General features: G+C 39.0%; 1 protein-coding gene across 2 annotated transcripts; it reads right to left on the minus strand.

Moving 5' to 3' along the window:
- Window positions 1-1,414: 1,414 nt before the first annotated feature.
- On the minus strand, window positions 1,415-9,346 carry FGG (fibrinogen gamma chain). Of its 2 annotated transcripts, XM_006061571.3 has the most exons (10): window positions 9,199-9,346; window positions 9,053-9,097; window positions 8,688-8,871; window positions 8,483-8,576; window positions 6,877-7,007; window positions 6,447-6,580; window positions 5,348-5,532; window positions 3,630-3,907; window positions 2,154-2,323; window positions 1,415-1,636 (listed from the first exon to the last, which is right to left on the minus strand). In XM_006061571.3, the coding sequence occupies exons 1-10, from the start codon at window positions 9,268-9,270 to the stop codon at window positions 1,622-1,624; spliced, it is 1,308 nt and encodes a 435-aa protein (XP_006061633.1). In that variant the 5' UTR covers window positions 9,271-9,346; the 3' UTR covers window positions 1,415-1,621. The 2 variants fall into 2 exon arrangements, with proteins under 2 accessions (XP_006061633.1, XP_006061632.1); XM_006061570.4 differs by having other exon boundaries at window positions 1,578-2,323.
- Between the last annotated feature and the right edge of the window lie 3,747 nt (window positions 9,347-13,093).

Below are 13,093 nucleotides of genomic sequence, written 5' to 3' on the forward strand. Positions count from 1 at the left end.
ATACTAAAACTTATGTTCACATGACTGTTCTATGATCAAATAGCTCACCCAAAGGATTTTAATATTCTCAAGGGTAGATTGTATGCATTCTGCATTTAGAGGTGGTTTGGAGCACGATGAGCTGGAAACAGGTAAGGTTGGGAGCATGTTGAATACAAGAAGTAGGCAATTGTCATTATCCTGGCAAGAGATATATTTCCCAACTAGAATGCGGGCAGTGAGTATAGAGAAGGAAATGAATATAGTAAATACTCAGAAGGTAGATTTGACAGACTTGATGATGTAGGGAGGGAGGAATAAGGAAGACTTACTCCTTGTTTCTGGAACTTGAGAACTAGATGGAATAGAACGGTATTAGGAGAAAGGAGGATGCTACTATGGCCAGCACAGGGGCTAGAACAATGAAGGCAGTCAATAAATAGTTGAAAGAATGCTTCATGCATACATGAATGAGTGCTACATACAATGAATCTTGTTACTATTTCTCCAAAGTCTCAAAAGTATTTGATTGTATACCTATAAGTTGACTTACTGTTTATCTCTTCAATAGGATACTTTTAAAATCAGGATTCATGAAAACAAAGAAGTGAGAGAATTAGGAAAGAAACTGTGAAAGGGAAGGCAATCCAAAGTCAATCCTCAGGACTTCAGAACAACCAGATCTTCCCCTGCCTAAAATCAGTCACTTTTCATAGTCAACCTTATCCCAGCTTATGTAGACGCAGCTATTCCTTACAGAAACTGGAGATTCTTGATCTCTGGCTATTGCAATAATGGCTTCATTCCACTCAACTTGTCATCAGTGAGGGGCTGGGCAGATTGCTCCCTGGAGCTCTCTGCTCTGAGTTGCAGTTCTCTCTGAGGGCCCACATATGGCCACAGGAGCCTGGAGCTCAAGGGCTTTGCTGAGAGAATCCCCAGACAGCCTTGTCTCCAGCTGCACTTCAGGTACCATAAACTGTTGTGTGATTGTGACTTGTGTTTATGTTTTTATATCAAACTTTGTTATTTGGGGTTCTGTATTTTTCTGTATTTGTCTTATAAGCCCTGGAGGGCAAAAGCCATGATTTCTATTTCCTTTGTAATTCCCCAAAGTGAAAGTGAAGTCGCTCAGTCGTGTCCGACTCTTTGCGACCCCATGGACACCAGGCTCCTCCGTCCATGGGATTTTCTAGGCAAGAGTACTGGAGTGGGTTGCCATTTCCTTCTCCAGGGAACTCACCTACCCAGGGATCGAACCCAGGTCTGCCACATTGTAGACAAACGCTTTACCGTCTGAGCCACCCGGGAAGTCTTAAGAGCCAGGTAATGTTTAGCAAAAAGTGAGGACTAAGCAACTACTGATGATTGCCTAACTGTATTAAATTGAAGGAAAGTGATGGTTTTTAATGGTCAATAAAAGGTACCACATATCTAGTCTTAGGAAACAAAATATTTATTGAAATGGTATGTAGATAAATTATCACCGGCATAAAACTGTTAGTGGAGTTTTCAACATGGGTTCTTTTTACTTTTAAAATGAAGTGAGGCTTTGCAAGTCCATTGTCCCATAGGAAAAATATTATCTTTTTCTTTTCAGATAAAGTTCTTTAAAAAAGTAAATCACTTTTGAAATGGTCTTTTATACGTCTCCAGCCTATGATCGAAACAAAAAATACATTAAAAAGATATAATTATCTCCATTAAAAAAGAATAATTAAATAGGAATGATTTAGAGGTATGAAATACCTAGGCATTTGAATTCCTAAAGTCTGCTCCTGTTATATTAGTATATACTAAACTATTTTTAAAATAATTTAAAAAATCACCAAGACCCAATTATGTGTGATCATTAAAATGCAAAATATCAAAAAATGCAAAAATCACAATGAATTTATTATATATTTAGGAAATAAGCTAAAATATTATCTCATCAAATAGACAAATTTATAATAACTCTGTTTAGTAACTTGGGAATACAGTCCAAAGTGAGTTTTAATTGCCATTCAGGGCTAAATATCCTTAAAGAAAGACTTAAAATTAATAAATATGGTAAGAGAAAATGAGAAGAAAATTTCAGGAAAGTTTCTGAAACTTTGTGGGTTAACAGAATGAACAGCTCAGGGCAAAATGACTTAGTCATATTCTATTTCAACGTGATGTTCTACTCCGACCTGTTTGGCTCCCCCCAGATGGTGCTGCTGTCCTTCTCCAATGGCAAGTCTGTTAAGTGGGATTATCTTCATGGTGGTTTTCTTCATGGAATACCACCGGGATTTCCAGGTGGCCCAAATAATGCCATTATCATAACCATTAGGGGTAGATGTTTTTGAGTAAGTACCACCTGAAACAAAGTATAGATTTGCATATCACCACTCCTGAATCTCCTCCCCTAAGAAAGTCCATAAAGAGCTGTCTGTTATGAAGTCCACTGTCATTTACATCAGATTTATAGTGCTATCTACTAGCTGAAAATATCCATAGAGACTCAAATTCTTGATTTACAATTGACATAAACTTATTATTAAACAAACTTTACATCTGTATTGTGTTTTCTGGCCACACTCATAAGTTAAATGTATTCACTCTTAACAGGGCTAGAGTCCAGCATTTCCCTAATTGGTCTCTCTCCCTAAGCTAAGTCATGCTAGTTTCTGCTATTATGGACCCTCTTCCTGAAAACAGGTTAGAATGGCAGTCATAATTCCTCATCGGTTGGATTCAGGTCATCTGAAATCACAATTTTACTGGAAAATATTGGGCCTCCCAGGTGACACAGTGGTAAAGATCCCACCTGCCAATGCAGAAGACATAAGAGATTTGGGTTTGATCTCTGCATCAGAAAGATCCCCGGGAGGAGGGCATGGCAACCCACTCCAGTATTCTTGCCTGGGCACCTTCCTTGAGAATTTTTTCTAATTACATGGTTTGTTGGTGCAAAGATAAGTTAGGTTTCAAAAACATATTGTGAAAACCAAAAGGTAAATGTATGTAGTTTTAAGAGGATTCCAAGTCACCTCTTGGCTAGGACAGTGCCCTGAGAAGGTAAGATCACTCATTTTCATGGGTGAGGACTTCCCCATGCATACCTGTTGGGGTATTCCAATAGTTTGTCAGTAAGTAAAACCAGTGCTCAGAACTACTCCAGTCTTAGGGCAAACTATAGCCTGCCCTCCCCCTGTGGTAAAATAAGCATCTACACTCCTCAGGCTGGATTCTTCTCCAACTTTCATGGACCTGTAGACTCTCCAATATATCCCTGCCCTTCACTTAATTCCTCTAGACACTGCTCACTGATTCCCTTTGACACAGAGCTCATGGGAAGCTGAGCCAGGCTACTGTGTTAACAGCATAGACATGGCAATGTTAGTCCATCCAGATAATATATAGGGTAAGACTAGAGGAGACACCATAAATCAAAGTATCAACCTTGATGGAAGCATTATGAATATCACTGCATAGTTTGCAGCAGGTGGATTTCCTATAGAGGGGCTAATTTCAGGTATAAGCTAGAATTATCCAATTCTGGCTTAAAATAAAGAACTATATAGCAAGCTCCCAATATCTTTACTAATTATTTCTTCCTTATATTTACTTTTATAAAAATATAGATCATACACAAATTCATGTATTAAGAAAGAAAGCCATACCTTGATAATAAACTCCATTGAGGTGGCCAGCGTGACATTTGTTCATCCACCAACCAGATCCATCCTGTTCGGCACAGTTGCCATCATACTTATCATTGTCACTGTCCCAAGTGCTGAACTGCATGCCATTATGGGAGGTGAAAAACTTGTCACTAGAATCATCGCCAAAATCGTAGCCATCAAACGCATCTCCAGCATCTCCACCAATGAAGTAAGCATATGTCAGGCGGTATTTGTCATTTTCACCTGTCACCTTGAATGAAGCATAATCTGCAGTGCTACAAAGAAGGAATAGAGATCTTAGACCCTGACCCTTATAAGTCATCTCAGAAGTTCCTTCTTTCATAGGACAATTGTTAGGAATTTTAAACTTTGCTTCATAAGTCTGAAATGTGGTCACTGAACAAATTTTTTCACAAATCTGGCATGGGATAACAGGTATGGGGAACAGTCTCAAGGTCATCAGCACCACCCAGGATGGGTCTAGAAGCTTTCAGGACATCCAAGGGAAAACTAAAAACTTCAGCTATCCTGAATGCTTTTTGCCTATAGTATCCTAATAGCTAACCCAGATATACGGATGAACCTAATTTCGCATTTTCCACTTTTATCTCAGCATGTAGCATGTACACCCGGTTCTCATTAACCACATTAATTATCTGAAAGTGAGTGTCCATTAATAAATGCAGCAAGCTGAAAGGAGCTATAGTTCCACTAGTCACTCATACCGTCTAGAGGGTTTTTTCTTTCTGAAGGAAATGTGGGAGTGGCAAGGAGAATTTCCTTGAGCATCACATAAAAGGAGTGATTCCTGTGTACCCTACAAAACATGAACTGTAGGGTCAGAGAGAGATTCTCCCCTGGAAAATAATTGTACATGAAAGCCAGAATTCTATGGAGTGCAGGGAAGAATGGGCCTTGGTGCATAAACAGATTTCTAGAAAACATTGAGCTTCCCTGATCTCCAGGACTTAGGAAATGGAGGATGTTCTCATAGGAGAAGGTCTACTGACCATGGTATTATACTTTCTGGTTAAAAATAAAAATATACATTTGGGCACAGACTATATTTCATCTTGTCATAGACATAACAAGAGGGTTGGATATTGTTTTCAATTTCTATGAGGTATACAACACTTAAAGTGTCCAGACAGCTCTGTGCATAGAAGGAACTCCAGCTCACCAAAGGTGGCAGCTGATTTCTTTGTAAGGTTAGCTCCTGGATTTGATTGACTGGATTTGATTCCCAGTCATTAAACACTGGGAAATCTGAAAAAGCTAGATTACTTTCCATCCAGGATAGCAGCTTAAGATGGTGGGTTATAAGAGGTGAACTACCTGAGTTAAATCCAATGAATGCAAGCTTGGAAAAGTTAATCTGTAAAACGGAATTAATAATAATTCCTGCCTCATGAGCTATTTGGATTTAAGTTATCATTTCATGTGCAATTTATGGTACATAAATGCTCAGGAAATACTAGCTATTGTTTTGTATGATTCCAGGATAAGTGGATTACACCAAAACACTCAGATCCTGCCTGAATGGGACCTAGCACCTTGGACTGCCCAAGAGCCAAACTGACTGACTTCTGGGGAACATAGTTGAATGTGCTCGTCATATCTGTCAGACTGTTTTCCCCATTATTCTGCTGAGAGCTAGAAAGTGCATACTCCAGGGTGTCTCTACAACAAAAGTTAGAAGTCCTTCTTGATAGTACCTGGTTCTGCCATTCCAGTCCTCCAACTGTATTCTTAATACATAAGGGATGGTAGACTGTGTGCTTATCAAATGAATCTTCTCATTTCCCAGCCAAAATTCTGTGTTTCCATTAGGAGACAGATGTCCAAACCCTTCTTTATATTGAATCCAGTTTTTCTTGAAATCCAGACTGCCATCAAGCCTCTAATTACACAATTGCACAGGCAAAAGGAGAGAATGTATTATCAGTGCACATAAGGAAAACATCATAGCCATTTTGTCCAAAATATGGAGGCTATGATTTCATCATTTACCAAGTGACCCTGGGCTAGCTGCCTAAGTTTGCTCACCTGTCTCTTAAATAGGAATAATGATGCTTACTTCTCAGGATAGTTTCAGGGATTACACCAGAGAATGTAAAAGTACCCAAGAACAAGGCCTGGCACATGATAAATTGTAATCTAGTAGTAGTTTTAAAAAGACTCCTATAGGACTTCAGAACATCAGCTTGATGTTGCTGATTCTTGTACTGATGGTTGAAAAGGTCAGCCTATTTATTGCTCAACCTGTGTCTACCAGCTAAGCTCCCATCACTCACTTGCTCTGAGTGCCCCCTGCAGCCTTAGCTGTAACAATGGTCAAACGTAAACAGACTACAAGAGGATTTGCAGTGGATGCCTGGGGCTGGCAAAGGCTACAGAGGGGCCTGGTCATGGAACAGCCTGACTGCACCCTCTGGGGGACACCATCTTCTTGCGATGGGCAGCCCTAGGTCTTGATGTAAATATCGAGAGGTCCCTCTGTCACCATGAGACTGTGATCATGTGCCATCATGAATCTCCTACAGCAGGGCCAGCATAGTAGAGAACCTATCTCAGTACAGAGTGAAATCAGACTATATCCTGACTGTTACTTATTAGTCACATGACCTTGGGCAAGTTATTTAGCCTCTTGTGCCAAGTTTCCTTCTCTGTAAACAGGAATAAGCAGGCCAAAACTACCACAAACGAAAGTTGTGAGTGTCATTGAATTAATGCTTACAAGGTGCTTGGAAAAGTATCTGGCATATGGCAGAACAATTAGGTGTCTATTAAATACACAGGGTGAGGGAAAAATACCTTCTGAAACACAGTCCATCCATTTCCAGACCCATCAATTTCACAGTAGACTAAGAACTGCTGCTTAGCTTTCAGAGGTCTGATAAAGTAAAGTCCACTCTCTTTGGCCCCCTTATTGGCAACATCTTGGCAATCTGAAAAAGAAGAAATTTTTATGGTGGTTTGAAATCCAGGTAAGATTGTGTCAGCCTTGAAAATTTTAACATGTCAGAAACTATTCATATCCTGAGAAGTATTTTCTTATTTCTCAATCATTATTCCTTTCAAAGTAAATTTTCAGCTACTCAAGAAAAGTCTAAGCAATTAGACTGTTTATATTTAATGGCTAGACACTGTCCAATGTATTTGTATACATTCTAATACATAAAATCTCCTTTACTTTTTATATCTGCCCTGATGAACTTAATCTCAATATAAACTTTTCACTTACCTCTCCCAGTTACATCATGTATTTTCACTGTATCTTGACAAGGCTCTTGACACTTTTCTTCAAGCTGGCCCACTTTCTGTTTTAGGTTAATGATTTTTTGATCATTTGAGTTATACATTTCTTGCAAAAATCTACAAGCAAAATAATAAGATAACAGATTATTCTTTTCAGATGAATAATGTTGTATATTCTTTTAAAAATACCACCTTATTTTCTCAAGAATTATTTCCTGACAAATTACTCCATTCTTGGAAAAAGTTTAAAATGATATTAATAAATTGAGGTGAATTAAAATTCTAAGCTTTTTGGAAAAGAAAATAACAAAGTCCTTGCCAATAAACCATATCACTGTAAGTGATCATTCTGATTTTCGTTTCTGCATAAAAGGCAACAGATAATAAAGTACATAAGTGATGAGTCTGATTAAGACAACCTGCTGATTATTCTTAGGACAATATTCTTAGGGAAGGAAAAGCTCTGTTTAGAAATTCACACATGCTGAAGCATTATTCCTTTTCACTTGTGGATTTAACTGAAGATCTATTTATGGACTTCAGTCTATAACTTACATGGGAAAAGTATCTGGGGGATTATCTTACATAAAATAAAACAACAGACATTTTCCCCTTCTTCTTAATGTTTCTGTTTACACCACTTCAGAAAAAAGCTAGGGAAAGTGAGAAATCCTGCTTTTGTAGTTCCTCACAGGACTACTTGTCCATATTCCGAAATGATAGAGAGCTATTACACACATAGACTGCTGTCTCTGAGGTTCTGGATAGACAAACTATTTGACCACTTGTTTCTCTACTGAACCTTGGACATTTTCTGCACTATAGTCTCCTTCAGTCTCAACAATGGGCAATAATAATGCAAATCATAATGCCAATAATGATAATAATAGTATGCCTCTGATACCAAAAAGGTGATAAATCCCTTCTGGGCCACTTCTCAGCCACCATTTATCTCAATTTCTTCTGCTACTTTTAGAATAATTTAGGATAAAAATTGAGGAAGAAACTAAAATTGTGTCTGAGACCCAATGTTCGGAAAGTCTACAAGTTCCTGGGAAGTTGTTAACAGAGACGTTTTGCCTTCAAGAGGAGGGAGGACAACACATAATTGCAGGTTCCACGCAGCAGGTCATTTTACGATGTTTGTCACACAAACTTGTCTCTTAAGGCAAGTTCTTTTTTTCTACTCTTTCAATATAATTTACCAAGATCATTCCTATGTCTCTGCTCACAAATTCCTCACCACCCATTTGTTGACATTTTTATAAAAAGAATTTTATTTTCAACACTCAAATGCCCATCAGTTTGAATTTATGTTGTAAGACAAATGGGAGTGATGACAGTTTGGTAAATCGATCACAAGGCGTTTGAAGACGTCTAAAGTATCTTTCTCTCACATGATCATTAAAAAGTGATCACAATCCAATGCAACTCGTATTACCTACTTCCATCCCTTTCAAGATGGTCAGGCATCACACCAATTAGATACTACAGCTAGAAAAAGATAAAAAGATTACTTCTACCAAAGCTTGGCATACTGAATAAACCCCAGCTCAGTCTTGGAAAGCAAACTAAAACAAAAAAATGCTTACCGAATTGTTGTTTCGTGTGTTGATATCAGTGTTTCATATTTCATAATTTCTTCCATCATCCTCCTGGAATTCTTGGTAGCACTCTCTATGTTACCTGTCATATGGGATCAGAGAGAGAAAAATACATAAGCCAACAGAACCACTAAAATAACAGCAAAAGAACTTCGTAGATGACTCTCTCAGTCAGTGGCGGTTAGATTCTCACTTGGCTTTGATGGTTCATCAGGGTTATAGCTGATTTGGATTGCTTTGACCAGCTCTCTGGCTTCTGATGTTTTGTTCTCAACCTGATATAAGATGCCTTCCAAAGTTCGTAGATCTTTGTCTACACTGGTTTGGTAACTATTCAGGAAATCTGCAATTCCACACGTAGTTGGGCAATAACTACCCTGAAAATACAACAATAGTGTGATTAAAAATCCTGATAAATACAAATAGGTAAAACCTAGACTATGTTTTTAAAAAGTCTAAACTGGCAAATGATATTTGCTAAAGAATCTCTTATAAGGAATAAAAATTCCTCTGCCCAAGTCCAGTTCAAACACAGAGAGAAACATAAAAGCGACTTACAAATCTTTCATCTAAGATGCAGCAGTTGTCTCGGGTAGCAACATACTAGAGGAAGAAAATAGAGAAATTTCACTTGCTTATCAGATATTTTCTTATTTTTAAGCTTTCCGTTTAAAACAAATACATTTTGTAAACAGCACACTTACTGCCAGGCATGCTGAAGAAAGCAATGAAAGAATGTAGAAGATTACACTCGGAGGGTGCAAGGACCAACTCATGGTGTCGGCGGGCCCGGGGCTCCGAGCCTGGAATGTCAGAACTGTAACTCTTGGGGCTTCAGTTGTCCCTTTATTTAAGCTCCAAGGACTGTAGGACCGCCAGTGGCTGAAGCTGATCACGGGGCCTTCTTACCAGAAGGGCGGAACGTCTTTCCCGTCTCTTCCTCATCCTGGCCCCGGACCAATGTTCAATCAGGTTCCTAGATACTGCACCCGGGTCTAAGCTCCTCCTTGTTGGCCCAGCTCAATGCTCCACCCGGGAAGCCAACTCTCTGCAAAGGCTAGTGAAGCATTGACCGTCGCTAGGAGGAGGGAGAGGGGCCCGGAGGCTGCATGATGCAACCACTTCCAGGACAGATAGAGCAAACACACACACCGCTGACCTCGGCCAGGACAAACTGCCCCTGCCTTCAGATGGAGCCTGGTACCATAACCCAAATACCCCAAATTACCGCAAGTCAATTCTGAGACGGGGGGGATGAGGGAACACCAGTATTTTTAACCTGTGCCAATGACAGGTGAAAACTTTGCCTTCCACCAGGTCTCAATATGTCACTATTACAAGGAATGAATGCCTGACCCACTGCTTTGGCCATTTTTCTTTTTCAAAAATTGAAATATGATTAATATATAGCATTATATTAGTTTCAACTGTACAAAATAATAATTTGATATTTCTATATATTACAAAATGATCATCACAATATAGTTAGCATCGGTCAGCACACATAGTTGCAAAAACCTTTTTTTTCTTGCAATAAGAACTTTTAAGACCTACCCTCTTAGCAGCTTTCAAATATGTAATACAGTGCTCTTAACCATAATCACCATGCTGTACATTACATCCCCAGGACTTACTTACTTTAAAGCTTGAAGTCTGCATCTTTTGACACCCTTTACTCAGCTGTTGATTATTTTCGTAGACTCTCAGTTTGCAGTGGGCTTTTTTTTTTTTTCCAGATGGTTGCCTGAGGACACATGCCCCCTTCATTTATTTTATTTTGTTAACCATTTAAAAATGTTGATTTATTCATTGGCTGCTCTGGGTCTTTTCTCTGGCAGCAGTGAGCGGGGGCTACTCTTTAGTTGCGGTGCATGGGCTTCTCATCTGGGTGGCTTCTCTTGTGGAGCACAGGCTCTAGGGCGCAAAGGCTTCAGTAGTTCCAGTGCATGGGCTTGGTAGTTGCAGTCCCCAGGCTCTAGAGCACAGGCTCAGTAGTTGTGGAGCACAGGCTTAGTTGCTCCGAAGCATGTGGGATCTTCCCGGACCAAGAATAGAACCTATGTCTCCTGCACTGGCAGGTGGATTCTTTACCACCGATTACCAGGGAAACCCATTTTATTTTTTTAAGTATAATTTACAATGTTGTGTTAGTTTCAGGTGTACAGCAAAGTGATTCAGTTATATATATATACATGTATATATATACAAAATTTAAAAATAATTTGAAAGTGTGTCTATATGTATGTATGCATGTTCAGATTCCCATTATAGGTTGATATAAGATATTGAATATAGCTCCCTGTCCTATACTAAAAACCTTTGTTGGTTATCTATTTTATAAACAGTAGTGTGTATATATTAGTCCCAAACTCCTAATTTATTTCTCCCCTTCCTCCATCCCCTTTAGAACCCATAAATTTGTTTTCTATATTGTGAATCTATTTTTGTTTGGTAGCTAAGTTCATTTCCATCATTTCTTAGATTCTGCATACAAGTGATATCATATGTGTCTTTCGGGCTTACTTCACTTAGTAGAATAATCTCTAGACATTATTTCATTTTTCATGGCTGAGTAGTATCCCATTGTGTGCATATGCTGCATCTTCTTTATCCACTCACCTGCTGATGGACAGTGTGATTGTTTTCATGTCTTGTCTATTATAAATAGAGCTGCTGTGAACATAGGGGTGCATGTATCTTTTCATATCATGGTTTCCTCCAAATATATGCCCAGGAGTGGCATACATTTACATTCTCACCAACAGCACAGTGAGCTTTTGAGCTCAGCTCCTCCCTTTGTCTAGAAGTATCAGCTGGTGTAGCACCATACCTGCTGCAGATGGGAAACAAGTCAGGAGCCTATTTTGTTTTTCCTGAGGTTCCAGCTCGTTACTTCAGAGCAAAGCCTGACTACAGGAGGCAGGGGCTAGAAAAATCCATGTTGCATATACTGACTAGGAGCGTAACTGGAGGAAAGGGGGCAAAAACTAGGCAGGAGCTGTCCTTTTCACTCTGACCCTCAAGTTTCCTTGTATATTGGGACAGTATGTTTATTATCATCTCCAATTAATAATTTATAATTATGTACTATCATTATTACTCCTTTTAATATCCCTCATTTCATTCTCTGAAACAAGCTTACCGCAAATTTTCATTATATATTTAGTGGGAGAAATACATCTAAATTGAGATAAATACTAATACTTCAATGTCTAATCCTAAATCTTTACAAAGAAATAGTTGTTTTGACTTGAAACAAAGATAAATGCTCCTACTGGGTAAATAATAATTATTGTAACAAAATGAATACATTAAAACCAGATGTGTTGCCTTTTCCTTCCTCCTTAATAGTTACCCTCTCTGATTTACCAATCATTGTCAATCACATCACCAAACATCAGCCAATTAAAGCCACACAGTCTTCATTATCCTCCTGGTTTATTCATCTCATCAGTTGTTGAAACTTATTATTAAAACTGCTTTCTCATTGTCACTTCTGTTTTATTGCTGTTTTCTATTTCCATTGCCAATATGCTAAGAGGGCCAGTTTATTTCTTGTCTAGACTGCAAATAGATGGGAAACAATGGAAACAGTGAGAGACTTTATTTTCTTGGGCTCCAAAATCATTGCAGATGGTGACTGCAGCCATGAAATTAAAAGATGCTTGCTAGTTGAAAAAAAAAAAAAAAAAAGGCTATGACCAACCTAGACAGCATATTAAAAAACAGAGACGTTACTTTGCTGACAAAGGTCCATCTAGTCAAAGTTATGGTTTTTTCAGTAGTCATGTATGGATGTGGGAGTTGAACTATAAAGAAAGTTGAGCACCAAAGAATTGACGCTTTTAAACTGTGGTGTTGCAGAATACTCGAGAGAGAGCCTTGGACTGCAAGGAGATCCAACCAGTCAGTTCTCAAGGAAATCAGTCCTGAATATTCATTGGAAGGACTGATGCTGAAGCTGAAGCTCCAATACTTTGGCCACCTGATGCAAAGAACTGACTCATTGGAAAAGACCCGGATGCTGGGAAAGATTGAAAGCAGGAGGAGAAGGGGACGACAGAGGATGAGATGATTGGATGGCATCACTGATTCAATGGACTTGAGTTTAAGTAAGCTCCAGGAGTTGGTGATGGACAGGGAAGCCTGGCCTGCTGCATTCCAAGGGGCCGCAGAGAGTCGGACACGACTGAGTGACTGAATTGACTGAGACTGCTTGTGCACACTGTCTGTTAACTGATTTCCCTTCCTCTTCAATGGCCTCCTGCTCTAAGCCTGTTGTCACACTGCAGACAGATTCATCTTCCTGTAAATGTAGCTCTGATTATGATATTCACCTGCACAAAAACCTTTCTATCTCCCATCACAGTGAAAGTAAACATAATAGACATCCCTTCCTACCACTGCTACTTTTTCTCTCTTGATTCTATTTCCTATACTCTCTGGTCTGGCCAGACTGAATCACACAACATCCTTAACGTAAACCATAGTGTCCCATCTCTCAGATATGTTTCCTTTTTTATACACTTCTCCTGCAGTCTGGATTGCCTTCACATACACTCCTGCATCTCTGGCTGTGTATTCATTCCTACTTCCCCA

This window comes from Bubalus bubalis, chromosome 17, assembly GCF_019923935.1.
Source record: "Bubalus bubalis isolate 160015118507 breed Murrah chromosome 17, NDDB_SH_1, whole genome shotgun sequence".
Lineage (NCBI taxonomy): Eukaryota > Metazoa > Chordata > Mammalia > Artiodactyla > Bovidae > Bubalus > Bubalus bubalis.